At 40.9% G+C, this 23,878-nt stretch overlaps 1 protein-coding gene across 4 annotated transcripts in view; it reads left to right on the top strand.

Annotated features, from left to right (window-relative positions):
* Positions 1–7,541: 7,541 nt before the first annotated feature.
* Positions 7,542–23,878, top strand: part of TTBK2 (tau tubulin kinase 2) — a 50,859-nt gene continuing 34,522 nt past the window's right edge. For 2 of the 4 annotated variants that reach the window (XR_004692427.2, XM_035112462.2), the window contains exons 1-6: positions 7,542–8,048; positions 16,461–16,620; positions 18,216–18,363; positions 20,387–20,460; positions 21,443–21,583; positions 22,116–22,220. Coding sequence is in view for 3 of the 4 variants with exons in the window: in XM_035112462.2 (XP_034968353.1) it covers positions 16,552–16,620; positions 18,216–18,363; positions 20,387–20,460; positions 21,443–21,583; positions 22,116–22,220 (537 nt within the window). In the remaining variant the exon portion in view is untranslated. The remainder of the gene's footprint in view (positions 8,049–16,460; positions 16,621–18,215; positions 18,364–20,386; positions 20,461–21,442; positions 21,584–22,115; positions 22,221–23,878) is intronic. The other 2 variants (XM_035112474.2, XM_035112481.2) reach the window with 1 other exon arrangement.

Genomic DNA, 23,878 nt, shown 5'->3' with positions numbered 1-23,878 from the left:
TTGTGCCCTCAATCTTTCCCAACACCAGGGTCTTTTCCAGGGAGTCTTCTCCTCCCATGAGGTGGCCAAAGTATTGGAGCCTCAGCTTCAGGATCTGTCCTTCCAGTGAGCACTCAGGGCTGATTTCCTTAAGAATGGATAGGTTTGATCTTCTTGCAGTCCACGGGACTCTCAAGGGTCTCCTCCAGGACCATAATTCAAAAGCATCAATTCTTTGGCTATCAACCTTCTCTGCTAATGATGGTCGAACATACCCATCATGGCTAGTAGCCACTGAAAGCTTTATTTCTTCAGTAAAAGTGAATTCTATATGAATTCAAAAAGCAAATTTATACATAAATTGTACAAATATGAGCCAAATTCTGATATGTTCTTAAAAGACTATAGTTGTGTGTGTGTGTGGAGCTTACTCCCAAGTAAGTGGGATGATTTCAGTCTACACTAGGGAAAAAAATTATGTGCAATACAGATATTATTGTAAAGCAGGGTTTCCCAAACTTGGTTTTCCAGCTGTTTTGGGGCCAAAATTCCATCTCTTCCCCCATTCTTTCAGGGGTCAAGTTGGAGAGATTCTGCACTCAGATAAATTGATGCAGGCTATGACAACCAGAACTTACTGCTTTCTTGTAGTTAAGAAACTGGGGACGAGCGACTGTAAGAGAGAACCTGGAGTACATTTATCCCTTGCTGTGATTCCTGCATCGAAGGAGTTGGGCTAGATGATGCTTGGGGTCCCTTAAAACTCTACAATTTTATGATTTTAAGTAACATCTGAATAGGCTCTGGGCACCTGCATGGATTTTTCTTTGTCTATGGTGGCTTATCCTTAAAAATACACACATATTTATGCATTTTTATAACTGTTGTACATACATCACACAATGCTTTTCTTCTAAAAAAATGTTTCGGGGTGCTCTCATTTTCCTACTCATATTGAAATACTGCCCCTCAATGAGGCCAAACTTAGATTCATGAAATGTTTAGGAGTATGTGTATCCTAGTTTCCCCCCCAGAAAAAAGCACTGCCATTACATATCCATTTCCTAAGGACTTCCCAGTCCACCTCTCCATGGCATTCTATCAGCTGCGTATCCTGATCTTCTATCCATTTTTATCTCAGATCTTCCTTTATTTGATATTATTTGCTGCTCATGTTTACTTCCACTTGCAGGTTGAATTGAATATTATACCCTCTAAGATATTCTCCAAAACACTTCCACTCTTCTCTTAACTGTCTCATCTTATTCTGTAAGCCTTTTACTTCCTTTTGCACTGCATTTGTTCCAATTTGGTGGTAAAACATGAGTTTTCCCAGGACAAAAAATACAATCACTTGGACACAGAACTTTAAAGCCCAGACCTGTGCCTAGAAACATGGCACAAAAGGAAGTCTGGATGAGTAAGACACACACATGAGGATAAATATGGTAAAATAAATGCCCTAAATTATTTACAGTATAAACTGAACTGAAAGCTATATTGTCCTTCTACTCAACTATATTCTATTTCTTACTACATTAAAAAAAATGTATTTGTTCATATCTTCCAGGCAATCTTTCTAACGGACAAATTTGTCATTTAATGGAAGAGACTTGAGGGCTTAGCATAATTAATGGGACCACTTTCTTTGTTTCTCCCTGTGCTGTTCCCATCTGCAGCACTTATTTTCCTTCCTCTTTCAGTCTGGAGACACATGAGTCCTGTAGCACAGCATTAATACTCGACAAGGTCTGTTTTATTGGTTTACATGCCCTCTTTGGCCACTTGAGACATTTATTAGTCTTTAGCTAATGTATATGGGACTTTCTGTCTTTTGAACATTAATTAAGAAAGCATTCCCAACTGGACATTGATGTTATTATGAAGCAGGCTATGCTATGCTGTGTTTAAGAATATGTTGCACAACTGCATGGTTTAAATAGAGTCCCTTAAGACAGACAAAAGCTTTTTAACATTTATAAAGCGATGACACCGCGGCTTTCTGACTTTTTGTAAAGCAAACACTGCTCAGAGTAGGTATAATGATATTGTGAATGCTTGTTCCATCTTACAAATAGTCAGCTGATGATCTCATGGCCAAGCCAAGTTAGATTCAATTATGCTAAGAATTTAGCACACTTACATGGTTGTTATCTATGTTGTCCTAGGATTTTGTCTTAAATTTGAACCAAGCTGAGAGAATTTGTTTCCTCGCTTGTTTTTTTTAAAAAACAATTTATTACTGTATTGCTGCAGATTTTGACATTAGTGACATAAATGTACACTACAACCAAACTTTTCCAGATGACACAAGAAAGGAGTTTGTCCTTTTACCTTGCCATGCTGAATAATGCCTGCAATAAGCTATGCTTTGATATGTAATGGGTTGTTGTTGTTGTTTAGTCGTTTAGTCGTGTCCGACTCTTCGTGACCCCATGGACCAGAGCACGCCAGGCACTCCTGTCTTGCACTGCCTCCCGCAGTTTGGTCAAACTCATGTTCGTAGCTTCGAGAACACTGTCCAACCATCTTGTCCTCTGTCGTCCCCTTCTCCTAGTGCCCTCAATCTTTCCCAACATCAGGGTCTTTTCCAAGGATTCTTCTCTTCTCATGAGGTGGCCAAAGTATTGGAGCCTCAGCTTCACGATCTGTCCTTCCAGGGAGCACTCAGGGCTGATTTCCTTAAGAATGGATAGGTTTGATCTTCTTGCAGTCCATGGGACTCTCAAGAGTCTCCTCCAGCACCATAATTCAAAAGCATCAATTCTTCGGCGATCAGCCTTCTTTATGGTCCAACTCTCACTTCCATACATCACTACTGGGAAAACCATAGCTTTAACTATACGGACCTTTGTCGGCAAGGCGATGTCTCTGCTTTTTAAGATGCTGTCTAGGTTTGTCATTGCTTTTCTCCCAAGAAGCAGGCGTCTTTTAATTTCGTGATGTAATGGGTTTCGTGATGTAATGGGTTAGATGTCCCATATCTGTAGAATTCCACTCTTGTTTCAGTGGGTCTTATTAAAGGTTAAGCCTATGATTAGTAAGGAGATTTATGCTACACTATTTTCTGACATAAGGCGAGACACTTTTCCCCTTTCCCTTGCTCTATACTTCTGCGGTTACTGCTCCCCTTCCCACAAGCACTTTCTCAACTCCCATTGTCCATCAATAAAAATCCCATTGGAATCTCCTTTATACCTCTGTTCACATGTATCTGTACCTTTCTTACAGAGGTGGCACTCACAACCATTTATCTTATGTCTTAATATTTTTGTTTAGTCGTTTAGTCTTGTCCGACTCTTCGTGACCCCATGGACCAGAGCACCCCAGGCACTCCGGTCTTCCACTGCCTCCTGCAGTTTGGTCAGACTCATGTGGGTAGCTTCGAGAACACTGTCCAACCATCTCATCCTCTGTCATCCCCTTCTCCTTGTGTCCTCCATCTTTCCCAACATAACTCTTTTCCAGGGAATCTTCTCTTCTCACGAGGTGGCCAAAGTATTGGAGCCTCAGCTTCAGAACCCGTCCTTCCAGTGAGCACTCAGGGCTGATTTCCTTCAGAATGGATAGGTTTGATCTTCTTGCAGTCCATGGGACTCTCAAGAGTCTCCTTCAGCACCATAATTCAAAAGCATCAATTCTTTGGCGATCAGCCTTCTTTATGGTCGAGCTCTCACCTCCATACATCACGACTGGGAAAACCATAGCTTTAACTATACGGACCTTTGTCGGCAAGGTGATGTCTCTGCTTTTTAAGATGCTGTTTAGGTTTGTCATTGCTTTTCTCCCAAGAAGCAGGCGTCTTTTAATTTCGTGACTGCTGTGACCATCTGCAGTTATCATGGAACCCAAGAAAGTGAAATCTCTCACTGCCTCCATTTCTTCCCCTTCTTTTTGCCAGGTGGTGGGACCGGTGGCCATGATCTTAGTTTTCTTGATGTTGAGCTTCAGACCATATTTTGCATTCTCTTCTTTCATCCTCATTAAAAGGTTCTTTGATTCCTCTTCACTTTCTGCCATCAAGGTTGTGTCTTAATATAGCCTTCTACAACTTGGTGTCCCCCCAGACCTTGCTAAACCACAACTCTCCTCATCCCTGCCCGTTGGCAACACAGGCTAGGGTTGATGGAATTTGGAGTCCAATGACACGGGGGTGGGCAGGCACCAAGCTGTGGGGTCAGACTGCCTTAATATACAGTTCCCATGCTCACAACTCTAAGTGAGATGTTAAATTTTTGACATTTAATGTATTGTAAACCACCCCGAAGGGCAGTATAGAAATTTAATAAATGATAATAATGCCCACCCCTCCATAATCTCAACAGAATAAAGGCATGCAGGGGGCAGGGGAGAAGGCAGCATACTGTTCAAACAATATTTTGTTTCAGCTTATTTATTGAAACTATTTCTTAATCATCCTTAACTAAAAGATTCCAGGATATTGTACATAACATATAAAATATAATTTAAAACCAACACATAACCATAACAAAATAAACAAAAAACAAAGCTAAAAATGTAATAATAATAATATATTATTATTATTATTATTATTATTATTATTATTTATACCCAGCCACTCTGGGCGGCTTCCAACAAAATATTAAAAATACATTAAAACAGTCATTAAAAACTTCCCTAAACAGAGCTGGCACAACTGGTACCTTAAGTGGTTTACCATGCACGATATAAGAATATCTAGTGATCTTGTAAAGTTTCTAGCTAAGTACTTATCAATCAAGACACTAAATCCAAGAGTCAGTGTGCAATGACAATAGTGCTATCCTGGACTATAAGAGTCTCTCCCACCCCCTCAAAATTATTAAGGGAAGAGGTCTATACTCTTGATCAGTCTTCACCCACCTAGAGTGCCCTCCAGATGTTTGGGACTACAGCTCCCATCACCATGGCCCTGCTGGCTCGAAGTTGTGGTCAAACTCTGGAGGGTACCAGGTTGGTAAACATTCATCTAGATCTACTGATGAGGGGCTATAGGAGTCAGTAGAAACTCTACTACACCAGCAGAACATAAGCTACGCACACCTCAGATAACACCAGCAGAACATGCTGCTGGCAGAGCTGTTCCATTATTTAAGTATTTATATACCACTGTTAATCAGAAAAGTGTTTTATGTGATATACAGCTGCTCTTGGAGGGGTGTGGGTGTGTGTATGTGAAATAACCAACCCAACTGGCTAGATTTTAGGACTCTCACTCTACTTGGATGTAGCTCAAAATTTATTGCCACACAACTGGATTGCATCTCCTTTTTTCACCTTCCCTGACCTTTCCTCCTTTCCTTAAATATGGTTAAAACAAAACAAAACATTGTTCTAATATCTTATGGCTCTAGAAATTTGTGGCATCCATCACTGCGCATGTGGCAGGAGGAATCAAGTGTACATGATTTTTTGAATCATGGGATCAAAATTATTATTGATGTGTTTAATTTTAAAGTTCTGGAATAATTTTTTTGGCTACCAGTTTGCATATGGAAATAAATGAGAGTAACAACAAATTATATTTTGAAATTGTGTTCTGTGTAATGATAATCTATGATTTAAGGCAGGGGTTTCCAAACTAAGGCCCGGGGGCCGGATGCGGCCCAATCGCCTTCTAAATCCGGCCCACGGATGGTCCGGGAATCAGCATGTTTTTACATGAGTAGAATGTGTCCTTTTATTTAAAATGCAACTCTGGGTTATTTGTGGGGCATAGGAATTCATTCATAATTTTTTTCCAAAATATAGTTTGGCCCCCCACAAGGTCTGAGGGACAGTGGACTGGCCCCCTGCTGAAAAAGTTTGCTGACCCCTGACTTAAGGCAATCAGTCCTAAGTCTGCTTTCTGACCTCTAGAATTACTAGCAAAGCTATTTGACCTAAATACAATCTTCCAAGCTGAGTATGCAAGATATTGTTTTACACAGGAAGCGGTAAGCAATGACAAAGAATTTCCCTAAGGCTTTATTTTATTCCGAAATGAATTTGGGTATAATGCATTACAATTCTGTCTGGGAAAACGCTTAGCTCCACAGTTACACAGAGTATGCATTTACGTATGGTATCAAATGGTAAAATGATTGGGAGAAATTTGATGCCTCTCTGTTATCTTTTTTGTTGCACCCTAGTACTTTTAAACAATGGAGGCTTCCTGTATTATCATCTTAAATGAGGAATCAACCCATTCTGGGCAGATTGCGGAACAGTTTCCTACCACCCTAAAGTTCTGTAATATAAATGGACTAATTATAAACTTATAAATATAGATTCTGCCTCCCCCCACCCTGTTTTTAAAAATATATCAGTGTTGGTATATTGTAATGTGCTGGAATATAACTTTTAAAAAAAGTATGCTAAATTACCAAAATCTGGTATAGGCTTCAGGTATGGCATTGATGCCCTTCTGCCGCCAGTGAATAAGGTCACATACAAACCTTGGTCTCCCAGGCAGCCCAGTAGGCTACACCTGCTCCAGGCCTCGGAGGTCTAAGATGGGCGAGGGACCCCCCCAGAGACCAGCTCCTTTTCCGTTTCCGTTTATAACTGAACTCCCTTCCTGGGGTCTCAGAAAATCTCTGCACAGGCCTGTTCCCAGGTCTGGCACTCTAACCACTACACAACCCAAGGATTTGACTCATGTAGAGGATTTAAAAAGCTCTCTATGCACATTTATGTATAAATGTGTTGTACATATTGGTATTTTTAAAATCACATTATTTTTGAAACATAGCTGTTCTGTTTTGTTCAGAAGCCCCCTTTGCTCCCCAAACTTGTATCTTGAAACTGAGGGCTGGTGGACCATGTTAGGACACAGAAATTTCCTTCCACAAAAATTATGGAAGAATGTGGGGCAGTTATCTTTTCAACCCCTTTCTGTGTGTGTGTCTACTGCCATTGCACACTGATCCTGGTTTTTTTAATGAGCCTGAGCCCAAGGTTTTTCCTCTTTGGGTTTTCCCAGCTTACTTCGGATATTCCGCATAAACATTTATTGCACTTTTTACTAAAGACCTACCCCACCAAAAACATTTTATTTTTCAGTATATTTCCCAGTTTAGTGGCTTCCAAGTTCTGTAGCCTTAATCTTGAGTGGCTAATAGCAATAAACATTATATCCCTTTTTGTTACGGGAAAACAAATGGTTTTTACCAGCGCGTGTGTTTCGGTACTTAAATATTCCAAAAAAGAGGAAACCCCAGCGTGTAAGAGAACATCGACAGCCATCTGTCAAGCCCCCATGAGGCAGCCACCAACCACCACCTCTCTGCAAGCTACCATTTGGGAAACCCTTTCCGACAAAGGCCAGGCTAAACTACAATTCCCAGAATTCTCTTCAGACCAGCGCAGTACGAACAAACTCGCTGGATTCGCCTCATAAGCAAACGTGAGCACAGCGGCGTTTCTAAGAGACGGCCGCCCGCCGGGACGACTGATGGGGCCGCTGTCCAATCTGCTCAACGAGCTCTTCGCGAACGATCCAATAACGTTTCAAGGCCTCGGGAGGGTGGGCGGGCACCCTTGAGGGAATAGCTGGCTCACTGGCCCTTGGATGGAGGGCAAGGGAAAAGGAGGGGGCTTGTTGCGAAGGTAGAGCGAGCGAGGAGCGAGGGGGACGGGCCAGTCGCGTCCTGCGGGGACTGCAGCTGAGGCGGCGGAGAGTTGGCGACGAAGCAGTTAACCCTGCAGCGACAGGGACAACGGCCGTTCGGCGACTGCCGCTGAGCCGCTGACTGGATTGCCTGTCGCCTCCTCCTCCTCCTCCTAACCTCCGTTAGCTGCCCCGCCCGCCGGTCCCTGCGCCTAGTCCGGCCCGGCCCCGCAGTCACCATAGAGACAGCGGCGGCGGAGGCGACGACGGCGCCGCTTGCTCGCAAGCCATGGGCAGGAGCCTGCTGCTGGGCTGCGCCGGGCTGAACCGGAGGGCGCCGCGGGACAACCGGTAATATCGCCTCACCACCACCACCTCAGGCGCGTTTCCTTCTCTCCTCGGAGGCCCTCGAGAGGAAGAGTGAACCCCGCGCCGGCCTCGCTCTGAGGGGGAAGGAGCGCCGGCCGCTGCGTTCCAGGTAGGCGATTCCCCTCAGGGGCTGAGCGGGGCAAGGGGTGGGGGAGCGCCTCCCCAGCCAGCGAGAGGCCGCTTCGGCGGGGTGTGCGCAAGTGTCGCCGGTCCGCCTGGTCGGGGCGGGGGCGGGAGGGATGCTGCTTCGGAGGCGCCGGTGGGGGGGGGGTTGGCGGGGCCTCGCGGGATGCGCCTCTGGTAGAGCTTAGTAGTGGAGGGAGCAGCACCGGGTTTCTGGAATCGCAGAAGGAGGAGGCTACATGGAGGGTAACCTTCAGAGCATCAGTAAACCACCCGTAATTTCGTCCCGGGGGTTATCTATCCCGCTTTCCCGTGCAGGGGCAGGAGGGGGGCGGGGATGCTGCATTATTAGGGGGGGAGGGAATCATCTCCCAGCCTCGGATGGGAGAAGATCTGGCAGCGCTTGGCCACTTCTGGTGTGTCTTCTCCTAAGGCCCCTCTGTTCGCTTTGCAGGGTTGGGGAGCGGGATAGCTGCTCCTTGTGGGTGGTTGGTAACTGGGCAGCAGCGGTGAGGCGCATCGCAGAAGTTTCCTGCCTGGTACCGATGAGATGGCAGGTGATGCTCCCGTGGTTTGAGAGCGGTTCTGCTGCAAAAATAGAGGCTCTGCGGGGTGGTGGGGAAAGAGCTCTTTTGCTTATTTCTGCTAAGGTTTGGCTTTCCCTGCCTTTCTTTCATTTATTGGTGAGGAGAATGCTCCCCGAGGGGAAAACTAGGCTGCTTGACTTGTAAATCTGCTAATGTTGATGCTTCTGTGTTTCCTTTAGTCATACAAATATGCTCTGGCATACAGGCAGATGGAGGCTGAGGCTAAACATTGCCGCTGCTATCAGCAGTTGCATGAAGATATGAATACAGATACGTACTTTCTTTTAAAAGAGAGAGGTATGGTCCTCTGCCAGAGATCTTTAAAGAGACCGACTGCCAGCAATGGGTGTAGGGAAAATCTGCTAGAGGGTTGGCAATGTTGTGTCTTTCTGCCATGAAACAGCAAGAGGGATGGTTAAGTATAGCACCAAGTATTGGTAGGTTTAAAAATGTAGATAAAATATAGATGCTTTGAGATTAGCATTTTCTGTTAGTAACAGTAAGATACATCACAGATATATCCTACCATACAAGTTATTTAAGACTAATATATGTAGATAACTTCAGATTTTTAAATAAATAATCAAGCAATTTATAAATTTCATGAAATGAATAAACTTGCTCTGATATTGATTAGTCAGGAAATAGCTATTTTAGGCTATAGCAGGTACAGTAATGTTTTAAATTTGCTTCTATGATTGGGACATACCAAATGGTTTTTAAGCCAACAATTCATTGTTATTCTTATAAAGATTATATACATTTCACATTTTTTTGCCTAGTGTGGTCTTGAGCTTTTGTGTTTATTGCTGTTGATGTTTGTTCAGAAATAAGCCCCACTGAGATAAACGGATATACTCCCAGGTAACTGTGCATAGGGTTGCAGCCCAAGGTGTGTAAAATGAGATAAAGATTTTTTTTCTGATGTCTTTAAACCAGTCATTGAAAATGTATTTGCAGAGAAGTATCAAGTGAACCACAACAATGAAGGTGAATATTTCAAAGGACCCGTAACTTTCAAAAACCTTTGCAGTATATTTTATATATTGTGTCATCTAGAATACTTTTTTTTTGCCCAACCACAATGTTGAAAACTTTCATGGTGAAAGCAGTGAAGTAAAGAATATGACAGAATAGCACTTACCCAGAGAAAGAGAGTCTGATATTAGTGCAGAATATCCTGCACTATATCAAATGTTCTTGGCACTGATAATCAATGTTTAAATTATAAGTGAGATGTGCCAAGGCTTGAGTTTACATAAATTTCTGTGAGTAGCTGTTTCAAAATATTTTCAGTGGGATTCTTTCTTTAAATGTTTGGAACTGATCCCTGGTCTCTGATCATGTCTTGTGAATAGTAATCTTGACTTTCTTTGGTTGTGTGCTCATATGGGAAGTAGAAGAAACTTATGCAGATATGTCCCAAGACAAAAGAGAAAAATTATCCTAATCATGAAAGACAATATTTGGCATCACTTGTTCTCTTGAGGTTCAAAAAAACAAGGGAGCTTTGAAGTCCTTTAGACTGACTTAAGAAAGCATGTGGAAAACAAGGAATGGGATGCTTTACTTGTCTGGGCTATAATTTTTTTTGGGGGGCGGGGGCAGGTACTGGAAGGAATTATTGCAGAATCTGAAAGGGTGGGATGTGCTGTGTGTCTTCTAAGATTCCATTCAAGAAAAAAAATCATGCACAAAATGGGATTGGTGTGAAGGTGAGGATGCAGCTTGACACCATCTTCTTAGGGAAAACATCTCTATACTTTTAAGAACTGAGTTTGGAATAAACAAGTTGCACATTGCTTCTTAATTTAGTAAGAAAAGTGTAAAACACTTCCTAGGCTGGTAAAATACAAGGAATATATGTTTGGAACTTAATATACTTTTTTATCAGATAAAAGCTTCGTTAAATACAAACAGATTATAACTTGTTCAGAATGACTACCATATTCCAGTTCACCAGTTTTGTCTGTGACTGTATCTCTCAGCTGACTAAAATTTTAATCTGACTGAGGTGATCTGTTCTAAGTGTAAGGTTCACATGACCTTACTAAAAACACAGCCCTAGAATTTTATTTTAGGAGTGGTGGCGGTGGCAGCAGAATACAATTATCACAAGTTGCAAAACGGAAAGCTGGTGTGTTATAATGGCTTGACATAAACTATGCAGTGCATTGATTTATTCCTTGTTTTTCTGTTGGAGAAGCTGTGTCTAGCATCTCTTAAAGAGACAGAACATTGGGTTTTTTAAATAGCTTTGGAAGAATCCCATTGTTCATATATTGCTGGTTTTTAATTAGATTTAATGATTACTATATTTGAGTAGTCTTTGATACGTGGGCCATAAAAACAAGTTCCCCCCCACCCCTACCAATAACATTTGAAAAACTTTACATTGCTTTAAGTTTATTGGAAACATATATTGTAAAATCTGCTAGTGCTAGTGTGTTGGGTTTCTTTTTTGGATAGTACACTGGATGGAATATGTCAATACTTTTCAGTAAAAATATTCCTTCTGCCCCAATTCTGGTTTGAATCCTGAGATCTTATGAACAGAACTTACTTCATAAGACACCTGCTGATAGAAGTGGAGGAGGTCTCTCTTTCTGTGGGGGACACTAAAACAGTGTGGAGGGGTGGTGTGGGACTGTGGGGGAAAGGTTGAGTTGACTTCCTCATTCTGCAAGTAGAAATCTCAGCTGGAGCAAAGCCGTTTCCATAAGCAGAAGGAGCCCTTTCTTCTATTCATGGAAGGGCAACTGCAGACCCGAGCATATTTTCCTAAATTTAAGATTACGTAATTGTACTTCATATAGCCTTAATGATTCACCTTTGCATCTTGGTATGTAGCATTAGTTTCCTGTGGTGTGGAAGGAGTTGCATTGTGGTGAGGATTGTAGTGACCTGGTGTAGCTCTGATTTCATTGCCTGATTGGGCAATGAAATGTCATTCAACATGGATGTACTTGTTGGCAAAAGTGAGTGGGGTCTAGGCATGTCCACACTTATTCTGTATGAATTGTGATGCAATATGGAAGGCACTACAGCTCACTGAAGAGAACCTATGTTGTTTACAAAACTAGAAATCTCTCTTCCTTCTCAAGAGTGGTGTGGGTTTTTAAAATAATTTCTTCATGGAAAATTCAGTGTGGAGGTAGCAATAGTACTGATGCTGCAATACTGGAATTAAAAGAACTGTTAACTGGTTCCTCATGTCCAAGGAAGCTTTTGGCTTAGATTTTCAAAAGCCATTTGTGTTATAGTGTAGGAATCTTGTGTTCAAAGGGAGCAACATCAAAACTTTCATTGGGAATGAGCTAGCTCTTGGGACATATCTTTGGATGATGGCTACATTCTTTAGTATTGATTACTTGAAAAATAGTGTCTGCATTAGCTGGCATATAACAAAAACAATAGGCTGGATGAATGTCAGTAAACTAAAATGGAATTGCTATAATAAAGAGGTGTTGTGGGTAGGTAGTTCTTTTATCCAGGAACCGAACCGGCTTCACACCCTGCTTTAGAGAGACTTGCCTTCTCCTTGAGGGGTCAGGTATGTAGATTGGTGGTACTTCAAGAGCCAGCTTTGTCACTGAGTCCATATGACCTCAGTGACACCAAGTGTCTTTTTCCAGCTTCAATTGGTTCATTGGCTATGGCCATTTATTGACAAGAGATGGCTTTGCCATAGTGACCCATGCCCTGGTAAGCTCCTATTTTGGTTACTATAATGTGTTTTGTGTTGGGAAGAAGTTGAGATAGAAGCAGCAGTTCAAGCAGAACATGCTGTAAGACTGTTGACTAGTTCATCCAAATGAAATCTCATCATACTGATTCTGAAGGAGATACACTGCCTGCCTATATGCTTCTGGGCTGTATTCAAATTGCTGGTGCTGTTTACCATAAAGTGATAAACCACTTGAGATCCAAAGATCTCCATAGCTTATCTCCATGCCCTAAGATATTCCAAGGAGCTCTTCTCTGTGTACAATGGTTGGTGGATATGTAGTGACTTTTTCCCAGGCAGGCACATACAGAATTTTAGTATATTGTTTTGTGGTGATAGGATTGCCTGCTCTATTGTTTTAACTGCTCAAACTGTTTGAATTGGTTTTATGGTTGCATTTTATTTTATGTGATTTTATGAATTTATATTTTGTACCCTGTTCTGGGATCTATCAAGTTGAAGGGCAGGCTATAAATATTCTTAAACAAAATAACACAATGCTTAATAGGGGATTTTGCTGTTTTGTAAAGGTGACTGCAGTGTTTCCTTTCCTAATAGGTTAAAAGGGATTGATCCTTTTCTTAATAGCTTCCCAGATTCTTGTTTTTGGGCTTCTTGTTCTCCTGTCTCGACATTTGTAAGACAGTTTATTTTTACTCACCACCTGTCATTAAATATTGAGAATGCTAAAACAATGGTCACAACATTTCTGGTAGTTGATTACATGGTTAGTTTAAGTAGTTGTCCATAATTGCAGTAGTTGCTACAGATATGTGAAATCATTGTTATAAATAGTATCTGTAGTTCTTTCACACTCCTCTATATGGAGGTCAAGCAAAGTCAGTTAAATCTGAGAGGAAAAAATTATTGTAAAATTATTGTGATTCTTGCATTGGTAGTCTGCCTGTGATTTCAATAAATATAAACATGGGTTTCTTTTGTTTCTCGTTTATGGGTGAGCAAGAATCATTAATAATTGTCTGCTCCAAAGCAGTATGTATGGAAATATTATGTTGAACTTGTATTAGTTATTTTACAACAAATCTCCAGCAATAGGTTATGGGAGAAACAAACCTATGGTGCCTTCATACTGGTGGAATGTTAGCTTAGTGAAGTCAGGATTTGACATGTGCTTAGCAGAAAAGGCAAAATGATATTGCTTTAAACTACAGACACATACTAATTGTAGCTTGGTGCATCACCACCATTTCATCATTCATGGATAGAAGCAACCAATCAATGCATGGTGATGGTAGAATATCCCCAATCAATGCATGGTGATGGCAGAATGTCTCCAAGGTATCATTCCACTACTTAGGTGGTCACAAATCCACCATACTGCATTCAGCAGTGTAAATCATCATGACACATCCCAGCATGACCCTGGCAAGAGCTACTTTTCAGGCATATTTGCCGACAGGGTTAGAAATCCTCCTATATCTCTTCCATGCTATAAAAGCACATGTTTTGGGGACAGGAACACAAACAATAGCTTGAACAAGCCACAGTTCCTCATATTCTTGTAAAATGGGAACTGACAGTTTGTTGCGAACAGCAAATAGAAGCTTTTGATCTCCTCCCTTTGTGCATGGAGGAGGAGGTCCATAAGCCCAATGCAAGTGCCCATTCACATTCATAACAATAATTATTATTTTTATTTATTAACAAAATGTAAATACCACTTGATTTTAGTAAAGCCTCTAAGTGGTTCACAAGAAATAGTAAAACTATAAATAAAAACAGTTAAAACATTTAAAAATAATTAAAATTAACAGGAAAAAAGGAATGCGTGTCAGCATCAACTCAGTTGGTTAGAGTGTGGTGCTGATAATGCCAATGTTGCATGTTTGATCCCCATATGGGACAGCTGCATATTCCTGCATTGCAGGGGGTTGGACTAGATGATTCTCAGGGTCCCTTCCAACTCTACGATTCTATGCTTCTATATGTCTGCATAGGCCTACCTAAACAAAAATGTTTTAAAGCAGGCTCCAAAAAGAGTACAGGGAAGGTATTTGTCTGATGTCAGTAGGCAGAGAGTATAGATAATGCCATGCTAAAAGAGAAATTTCTTAGAGCTGCAGAATGAGTATTGTGCAGCACATGTAAAAGTGCCAATTCTTCAGATTGAAGCATGAGTGCCTCTATTTTGCCAGCATTGTGGCACCACTGTGTCCAGGTACCAGTCCAGGAGCTGTGTGGCCTCTTCTGATTCAGATGTTATGGAGATAAAATAATAATAATAATAATAATAATAATAATAATAATAAATCATTTCTTATACCCCACACATCTGACTGGGTTACCCCAGCCACTCTGGGCAGCTTTCAACAAAATATAAAAGAACAAAACATCACACATTAAAAGCTTCCCAAAGTAGGGCTGTCCACGAAAATTCATATAATTGTTTAGTTCTTTGACATCTGACGGGAAGGCATTCCACAGGGTGGATGCAATAACCGAGAAGGCCCTCTGCCTGTTTCCCTGTACTGTAACTTCACTTCTCTCAATGAGGGAACTGCCCGAAGGCCCTTGGAGCTGGGGCCTCAGTGTCCAAGCTGAACAATGGGGGTGGAGACGCTCCTTTAGGTATACAGGGCTGAAGCCATTTAGGACTTTAAAGCTCAACACCAAGACTTTGAATCGTGCTCGGATATGAAAATTATGCAGTCTATTGATATAACTTCTTCTAAACATCCTTCACCCAATGATAGCACCCTTCAGCTTGGTTGCAGTTTGTGGAGCTGCAGGCAGTTGTCAAAACAGTTGAGCCAACAGTTGGAGCTCAAGTCTTGAATTTTTTTTGATGAATATGAGACACGATTATAGGGGTTGTTCTGTGGTCCATCATCTTTGGCCTCTTTTGGTATAATATAGGTGCTGCTTGTTTCACTTGCCTTGGCGTCACCAATAGCTAGGCACATTTTGCCTCAGTCTTTAAAGTGTGCCTTACAGTAGTTCAGCCTGGATACTGCTAGTGCATGGGCAACTGAGGCAGGCTCCATGCTCTCCAGATAGTCTCAGTTGGTGTATGAGCTTAAGCTGGTAAAAATCACTTCTGGCCATTGTTGCCACTTGAGTTTCCCCAATTTTTCCAGCTGCATATTGCATCCTGCTATGGGAGTGCGATCCTGTCTAAGACCTGTTGCAAACTTACCCACCCACAATATCTCTGTCTATAGCAAGTGGCCTAGTGAGCTACTAAAACTGTGGAAGATCTTTGTTTATATATAAGCACCTGACTCTACTGGTGAACTGCCTCCAAGATTAAAGGTTGCTGCACATGAGCTGTAGATTTGCTATCAATGGGTATCTGACACCTACAATAATTTTGCATCAATAATAGTGTGAGTATTTTTCTCCATTGAATTGTATAGTGGTTTCTCCTGTAGCTGTCAATGATCCATTATTGATAGAAGGTATATTTTGTCCTATTATATAGGTTGTAATACAGCTTTCCTAAAGGATAAAACAATCTATTTCAATGGACTTCACAGTGTGGTCTGGCGGGGAATAAGAAACTTTTATCAATCTCTGATGAAATAATTTGGTGTTGAAGGTCAGGAGAGGAGTTAGAATAAAGGAAAGCTGATATGGTAAGGGTTTATGTAGAGAGTGCAACCTTGGCCATGACCTCATTTTTTTAGCCTTGTACAAGTCAATGGTTCTCAACTTAACCCTCCTGCATATAATATGGGGTGTTAAAAGGATAATGGATTATCCACAGATGTGTTATAAGAGTTAGTTTGATGCTTATGAAAGAATTGGGAAGAATTATTGTTATATTCTAATGTTGCTCATTTGAGGTGAGGATAACACTCTTCAATTGCCATAAAGCTTTACAACTTTTTAAAAGGTATCTATTGCAGATACTTTTATTCCTAAGGGAACGTACTTACACACACAGCAGCAAGCTGACTTCACTAAGTAAAATATTTTAAAATATTTTTGTTTTGTTTGAAATTTTATTTCAGTTCTGAATTGTAAAATTGAAAAATAACTTTCTTACAATAGAGTTAGGAAGGCATTTGTTTTGCCATTTTTTGGTTATGAACTTGATAAGTATTGCTGTTTATCTTTATAGCCTCTGCTTAAATGGAAGCCACCTTTGGGAGCTGGACGGTCTCTTTTGACGTAGGCTTTGCATAGCAGCTGCACCACCCCAGGAGATTGCAATGAGTGGAGGAGGGGAACAGCCAGATATCCTGAGTGTAGGAGTATTGGTCAAAGAAAGATGGAAAGTGGTAAGTATATTATATCCTTCTTATTTCCTCCCCAGATATATGAAAGCACTAGACTAAATAAAAAGAAATAAAATTGCAAGGAACCAAATAAAAGGAAGACATAGTCACAAACTGCATACTGTTAGCAATATATGAAAGCATAGTAATACAGATTTGGAGAAATTTCCCCCTCTTGGTCCCCTTTTTTGCAAATAAATACACAAGTTAGTAGTCTCCTTGCCTGTACTTTGGTGTGCTGGTCTTTTCTGACACATTGATAGTGTCAAAGAAAGAAAGAATTAACTCTTTCCTGAGAGTTTATTTATTTGTGACATTGAGCATAGTGGCTCTAGGTAAGTGAAGTGGTTTTCCTCAGCTTGAAAAGCACTTTTAAAAGTGCTGCTGGCTGTTGTTCATCTTTACCTTAATGTGGCCCTGTGGAACAAAAACCTCACATAAGATGCCTGTTACCTGTATTTATAAATACACAGTGGTACCTTGGTTTAAGTACACGGTTCCAAGGAGTCGTTCGCTCCACGAAATGTACTTAAACGGAGTGGGGCTTCCGCACGTGTGCGAAGTGCCAATAGAGCGCTTCTGCGCATGTGTGCGCTGCGGAACCCAGAAGTAAACACTTCCAGGTCCACGGAGTACTCAAACCGAGAGTACTCAAACCGCAGCGGACGTAAACCGAGGTATGACTGTATTTATATACCGCTGTATTGTAAATATATATCATAGTGGTTTGCAACAATATAAAACACCAAACAATAGAATTAGAAAAAGTTAAAAATAAGTCAAAAGAAATTAAAAACAAACATCAGTAGATTGCATAGGCCTAGCGGAATAGAAACGTTTTCAGCAGGCATTTAACAGTTTGCACAGAGGGCAGCCACTGAATCTATATTGGCAGGGTGTTCCACTGGACTGGGCAAATGACACTAAAGCAGTGGTTCACAAAGTGGTTCTGAAACTGGTATGGCAGTAACACTGGTGTGACGGAAGAGGATGGCAAGTGTCAGCTCTGTTAAATATGAAATATCTTTGTCCTGATGAGGAAATGAGAGTTTATTTGTCTCAAATTGGGCCTAAATTAAATGAGATCACTTGGCAAAGGCAAGCTCACACTTCTTATTGAGTTTGTATACATACTTAAGGTACATGTGATAGAGACTTATTTATAATTATATTTTGGGAATGATTTATGTTCTTACGTAGCTGTATTGTTTTATACTTTCTGGATGTCCTATGATCATATTATAAAGGAGTTATGTTCCATGTTATAAATCAAGCAATGCTAGGAGTTGTTTCTTTTTGTGTTCCAATGTATTTCTTATCAATAAAAAATGGGTGTTGCGCAAGCAATTTTTTATTCTGAAAGTGTGGGCCAGAGAAAAAGGTTTGAGAACCAGTGTGCTAAAGGCTTGATTTCTTGTCACATTAACAGTAGCTAATAGATTAAGAAATATATTTTAAAATGAGTCTTACATTAAGTAGGGAAAGAGATAACCTAATAACAGATTTAGTGGCTAGATAATATTCATAATCTAGGCTTGTTAATTCAAAAGTTCAGCATTTTTTAAACAATGCAGATTTAATATTCTTATTCATTCCAGTTCAAAAAGATAGGAGGTGGAGGGTTTGGAGAAATTTACGATGCGATGGACTTGCTTACCCGAGACAATGTTGCATTGAAAGTCGAGTCAGCTCAGCAACCAAAGCAGGTTCTGAAAATGGAAGTAGCTGTGTTGAAAAAACTGCAAGGTAAGGAGGATAAAAGATCCTTGTTCTGAATGTATGTCTGATTCTTGGAAATCTGATAGGCTCGGTGTTTCAAAGTATACTATATTGGTCAGTATGGATTCCAAATATAATAAGGAAGAATTAAGATTTTTTACTGATTTTTAAAATAATAATGATTCACATTGATGATGTGCCTTAAATCTGAGGTAGGTGAAAAAATGGCAAGTATTGTTCTGAGAGAATGTGCGAGGCAGATTGAGATGTGAACCTATGACTGCTGTCCTTGAAAAATGTTGTGAAATATTTTGATCACCACAAAATCCCTGGGCAACTTCTGAAATTACAGGATGACCTAGCTTACTCTCCCTGACAGTGTTCCTAAAATTTAAATAGTTCTGTAGTAGATGGAATTTCAACAGGTGTCGTTTGTTCACCTGGTCACCCTAAGAAAGCTTAAGCTGTATGAACATTTTTGATACAGTGGTACCTCGGTTTACAAACACAATTGGTTCCGGAAGCCTGTACTTAACCTGAAGCGAACTTTCCCATTGAAAGTAATGGAAAGTAGATTAATCCGTTCCAGACTGTCTGTGGAATACTCAACCTGAAGCGTACTTAAGCCGAGGTATGAGTGTAATTGGTTCCGGAAGTCCGTACTTAACCTGAAGCGTACTTAACCTGAAGCGAACTTTCCCATTGAAAGTAATGGAAAGTGGATTAATCCATTCCAGACAGGTCCGTGGAGTACTTAAACTGAAAATACTCAAACCGAGGCGTACTTAAACCGAGGTATGACTGTACTCAACATGTATCCGTTTTGATTCTCAACATGTATCTGGTCAGGCTTTTGGTTTCACTTTAGTAGAGGCATAAATTGTGGTGCAGCAGAACCAAAACAAAGCAGAGTAAAAATAAATGTTTTTCAGACCATTAATTTTGTAAGTGTGTCAATAATCTTGGTGGTAGCTGTTAATTTTACCTTCCTGGGATATTGGGGCCAATGGTCTATGTTGATCCTTATCCAGGGCCGGCCCTACGGCCAGGGGGGGCGCCGGCCGTGCAGCAGCGCCCTCAGCAGCAGCGCTGCGCGCTAAGCCCACCCGCCTGCCCGTCGCGCAGCAGTGCCCTCGGCAGCTGCGCGCTGAGCCTGGCCGCCCGCCACGCTGGAAAACGGGGCGGCGGGTGCTGCCGGAGGGATCCGTTGCACCACGGTGCCAGGGCGCCAGAGGTGCTTAAGACGGCCCTGTCCTTGTCACATGGTCACAGGCTGGAGAGAAGAATTGTGGGAGGTAGGCACACTCCCCTCAGTTTTTTGCTCCTGCCTGTCGCAGCAGTACGTTTCTCCTGGTTCTCCTGCTTCACCTCAGATAAAAATCTTGTGTTGCTAAATTATCAACAAAAAGCATTTTTGTTGCACCTTAGTGGCCATGTTTGCAAATCACAAATTGGGTATACTCTATGTTCGAATCCAGGCAGTGGGAAGCCCTTCTTATGTTCATCTTCATGCCGCATTGTCATGGGGTGAGGTGTTTAAGAGTAACTAAAAAATGTTAACACTGAAATATGTTTACTTTCATGAATGCTAACAACTTTTGGATAATGAGGCACTGTTTAATTACGAATTGGTGCAGAGAATTAGAGACAAAGTGGTTTTTATTTTTGACAAGTTTCTTCCACATGTCAATGAGTTGTTCCTTCAGTTCTGTTTCCTTTTTTGCCACCCAGAAATGTAAGTAATAGATTTAGGGATTTAGGGAAGCACTTGGGGAGAGTGGGGTTAGTGAAAAGTAATCTTTCTACCACCTTCTTCCCCAGCAGCTTCCTGAAAAGTCTCTCTTGAGGACTGGGGACCCTCCTGAGTGGGGTGTGCTGGGGTGGAGGGAATTGCTGAAAATAGGGTGGAGGCATGTCCGGTGAGAGGGAGTCTCTGCCCAGTTTTTGCCTTATCTCCCTTTCAGCCCTCGGAGACACAGTGCACCCCATTCAGGAAGGTCCCTTGACTTTTAGGACAGGCTTCTCTAAAAAGTGTATTTTATTTCTGCAGGAAAAGATCATGTCTGCAAATTCATTGGCTGTGGAAGGAATGACAGATTCAACTATGTGGTCATGCAGTTGCAGGTAAGTTTTTTACATTTATTCATTCTCTAAAATGGGTAGTCTACCTTTTTATATCTACCGCACACTAATGCATATTTCTTGATGGTAAAATTTCCTTGCTGCCCACCAGTGCTCAATGGAAGGAGGATTCAGCTTCTCCCATGGAACCCCCTACCACCCACCTAGAATCCTGAAATGCCCACTAGTGGGCGGTAGGGACCAGGTTGACAACCCCTGCTCTAAAAGGATGTTCACAGATATAAATTAAATCTCCACAACCCCCTAAAAGAAAGCATGTCCAGCTAATGTAACATTGCTTATTTGATAGGAGAAGGGTATATAGAAACCACAGGCCCTTCTCCATGTGCCTTATCTGAAGCAATTGCAGAGGGTAGCTAAACAAGAATGGGATTTTTTAGTGGTACCTCCATGTCTTTGGAACTCTATCTCCCAGGAAAATCTACATGGCACCATCCTTGTCATTTTTTTCGGCACCAGGCTAGTACAGGTTTATTTACCCAGTCTGTTGAAGATTAAGTTGACCTCTACTGTGCTGCTCCTCTTTTACAGCGGTAGAATAGATTTTTTCTTTTTGTATTGTTAGATATGCAATTTATAAATTTTGTATTGCACATTGCTTTTAATTTGGGTTTTACTTTTAATTTGCGTATCTTGCTGTTACATTGCTTTGAGACTTCTTTGGGTTTAGCAACTACCAAACGCAATAATAACAACTGCTACTGCTGCTACAGCTTATCATGCCTTGTGATCTGGGCCACCTCTTGGAAAAAAATTTTTTATAGCTTAATTGATACCCTATTCTCTTCATGATCAGTTCAATGTAAAAAATAAATAAATCCTAATGTTTATTTTTTTCCCATTATAAAATGATTATGAAACCTAAATGAAAAAAGTAAATATTATTGGAAATGTCTGTCTTCCTCATTTTGGATGGGCAGAGGGAAATTTCCACTGAAAGTACTTTACTTCCTTGCTTTTTCAGGGTCGGAACTTGGCCGATCTGCGTCGAAGCCAAACTAGAGGGACCTTCACAATCAGTACTACCTTGCGACTTGGCAAGCAAATTCTAGAGTCTATTGAGAGCATTCATTCTGTTGGTTTTTTACACAGAGATATTAAGCCAGTGAGTTTATCCACAAATTTTGTCAAAGCCAAGCATTTAAGTTTCAACTGTTGTCACTTATTAGGGGGTGATTGTGCAGTTAGAATAATCTGAAAATTGGATATAAAACTATTAAGATGACAGTGCATAGTTTAAAAGCTAATCCATGATTGTTTCTTTTATATATTGATTTTCAGTAACATTAGAACTCTTTAACTCTAATGGTCTTATCTAGCAAATAATAATTGCTTTTGGTTTTAAAAGTAAGTTCTTAATTTAGGAAAGCCTAAGATGATTGCATCCACTGAGAATATATTACTCTGTACTTTATTTCAAAGTATTAAGATGTTCTGTTTAACATGACTGAATAGCACAATCCTATGCATGTCTACCCAAAAGTTTAATAATTGTATCCAGTGTTAGTCCTATGCAGAGTAGTTTAAGTAATTGATTGCAGCCTTAATGTTGTATTCAGCGTTTGTCTTGTGTGGAGATTGTTGTTGAATAACATCTATGGTATTATCAATCAGTATGTCATCTTTTTCCTCCCCAGTCCAACTTTGCTATGGGACGTTTCCCTAGCACTTGGAGGAAGTGTTACATGCTGGATTTTGGCTTGGCGCGTCAGTTTACAAATTCATGTGGGGATGTCAGACCGGTAAGAAATTTTAATAAAACTTTTTATTAATAATTTTAATTTTGATATATTGGACTGCTTTTAAAATAACTGTCAGGCTGAACTGTTTTATCCATGTTTGATGCATTACGCCAGAGATCTGAGAGCTAAATTCTCATCTGGCCAATCGTCCGAGGGTTAAGTGAGTGGGACCAAACTATGGTTTAAACATGCTTTAATGGTGTTTCCTGCTTGGCAGGGGGTTGGACTGGATGGCCTTTGTGGTCTCTTCCAACTCTATGATTCTATGATTCTATAATGTTAATGGGCAGCATGCTAGTATGTGCTGTTACAAAGTTTTCAGGGTAATCCTCCCTCATTTTGCTGCTATGCTCTGAGCAAAATAGGCAAAGTGTGGCTTGTCATGTCATACAAATATAAGCATGTGGTTTCTTTCACCCAAAACCCCCATGAGTGGTAAACAAGGTTTCTTTTTCACTTATTACTTGTTTGTTTGAGCAAAGGAAAGCACAAGGCCAGGTTTGGATAACAAGACAAGCCACACTCTGATTTATTTTGTCTGGCACAGTAGGAGCAGAGGGAAGGGGAGCACCATGGTAACATTTTGTTTTAAACCATGGTTTAATATCACATAAAAGTGAGTTAATTGTGTCAGTGAGTAGGTTCATTGTCCCTTGGTGTTGTTGCTGTACATTTTTAATAATGTGTAAGGAGTGATTGATGTTAGTGGTTTGGTGATTTAGTGCGAGATGTAGGAGGGATTGGGAGGTTAGTTCGCTTGTGTGAGGTGTGGTAATAGAATGGGATGAGTGATATAGCATGAGTAGTGAATTTTGTACAATTTGTGTAATTGAAAAACAGAGGTTGGGTGAATGTTACATACTGTGAGTTAGAATATGCCTTGGCAAGTTAGAGGCTGAGGAGGGAAGGGATCCCTGTCTCAATATGTTTCCAAAATGTGATTCTGGATTTTGGTGGGTTTTTTTTTAATTATTTGATTAATTTGTACTGCATCACTGTTTTTCAGTTTCATATACTATAGAACAATTAGTATTTTGCTTTTGTTCAGCACTTTGTGTTAGTATTAAGCCGTATAAAGATAAAGGGCCCATGGACAGTTAAGTCCAGTTAAAGGCGATTATGGGGCGGCAGTGCTCATCTCGCTTCAGGCCAAGGGAGCTGGCGTTTGTCCACAGACAGCTTTCTGGGTCATGTGGCCAGCATGACTTAATTGCTTCTGCCACAACGCGACACCATGACAGAAACCAGAGCACACAGAAATGCCATTTACCTTCCCGCCGCAGCAGTACCTATTTATCTACTTGCACTTGGGTGTGCTTTTGAACTGCTAGGTTTGCAGAAGCTGGGACAGAGCAACGGGAGCTCACCCTGTCGTTCGGATTCAAACTGCTGACCTTCTGATGAGCAAGCTGAAGAGGCTCAGTGGTTTAGACCACAGCGCCACCCACTCCCTATTAAGCAGTATATAAATATGTAAATAGAATAATAAATAAATAAAAAGGTGCTGGCTACTGCTGACTTGTGATGGAACTTTTGCCTTATTCCCTGATCTCCCAAAATAAGGAATAAAAAAGTGTATGTCTGGAGCTGCTTGTACTTTCTATTAGCAACGAGCATTAGTACTTTGCATAGAGCAACTAGGAGTATGTTTGCAAAGA

Source organism: Zootoca vivipara, chromosome 1 (assembly GCF_963506605.1).
Source record: "Zootoca vivipara chromosome 1, rZooViv1.1, whole genome shotgun sequence".
Taxonomy (NCBI): Eukaryota; Metazoa; Chordata; class Lepidosauria; order Squamata; family Lacertidae; genus Zootoca; species Zootoca vivipara.
Note: the sequence above shows the minus strand (reverse complement) of the source record. Positions and strands in the feature narration are given on the sequence as shown.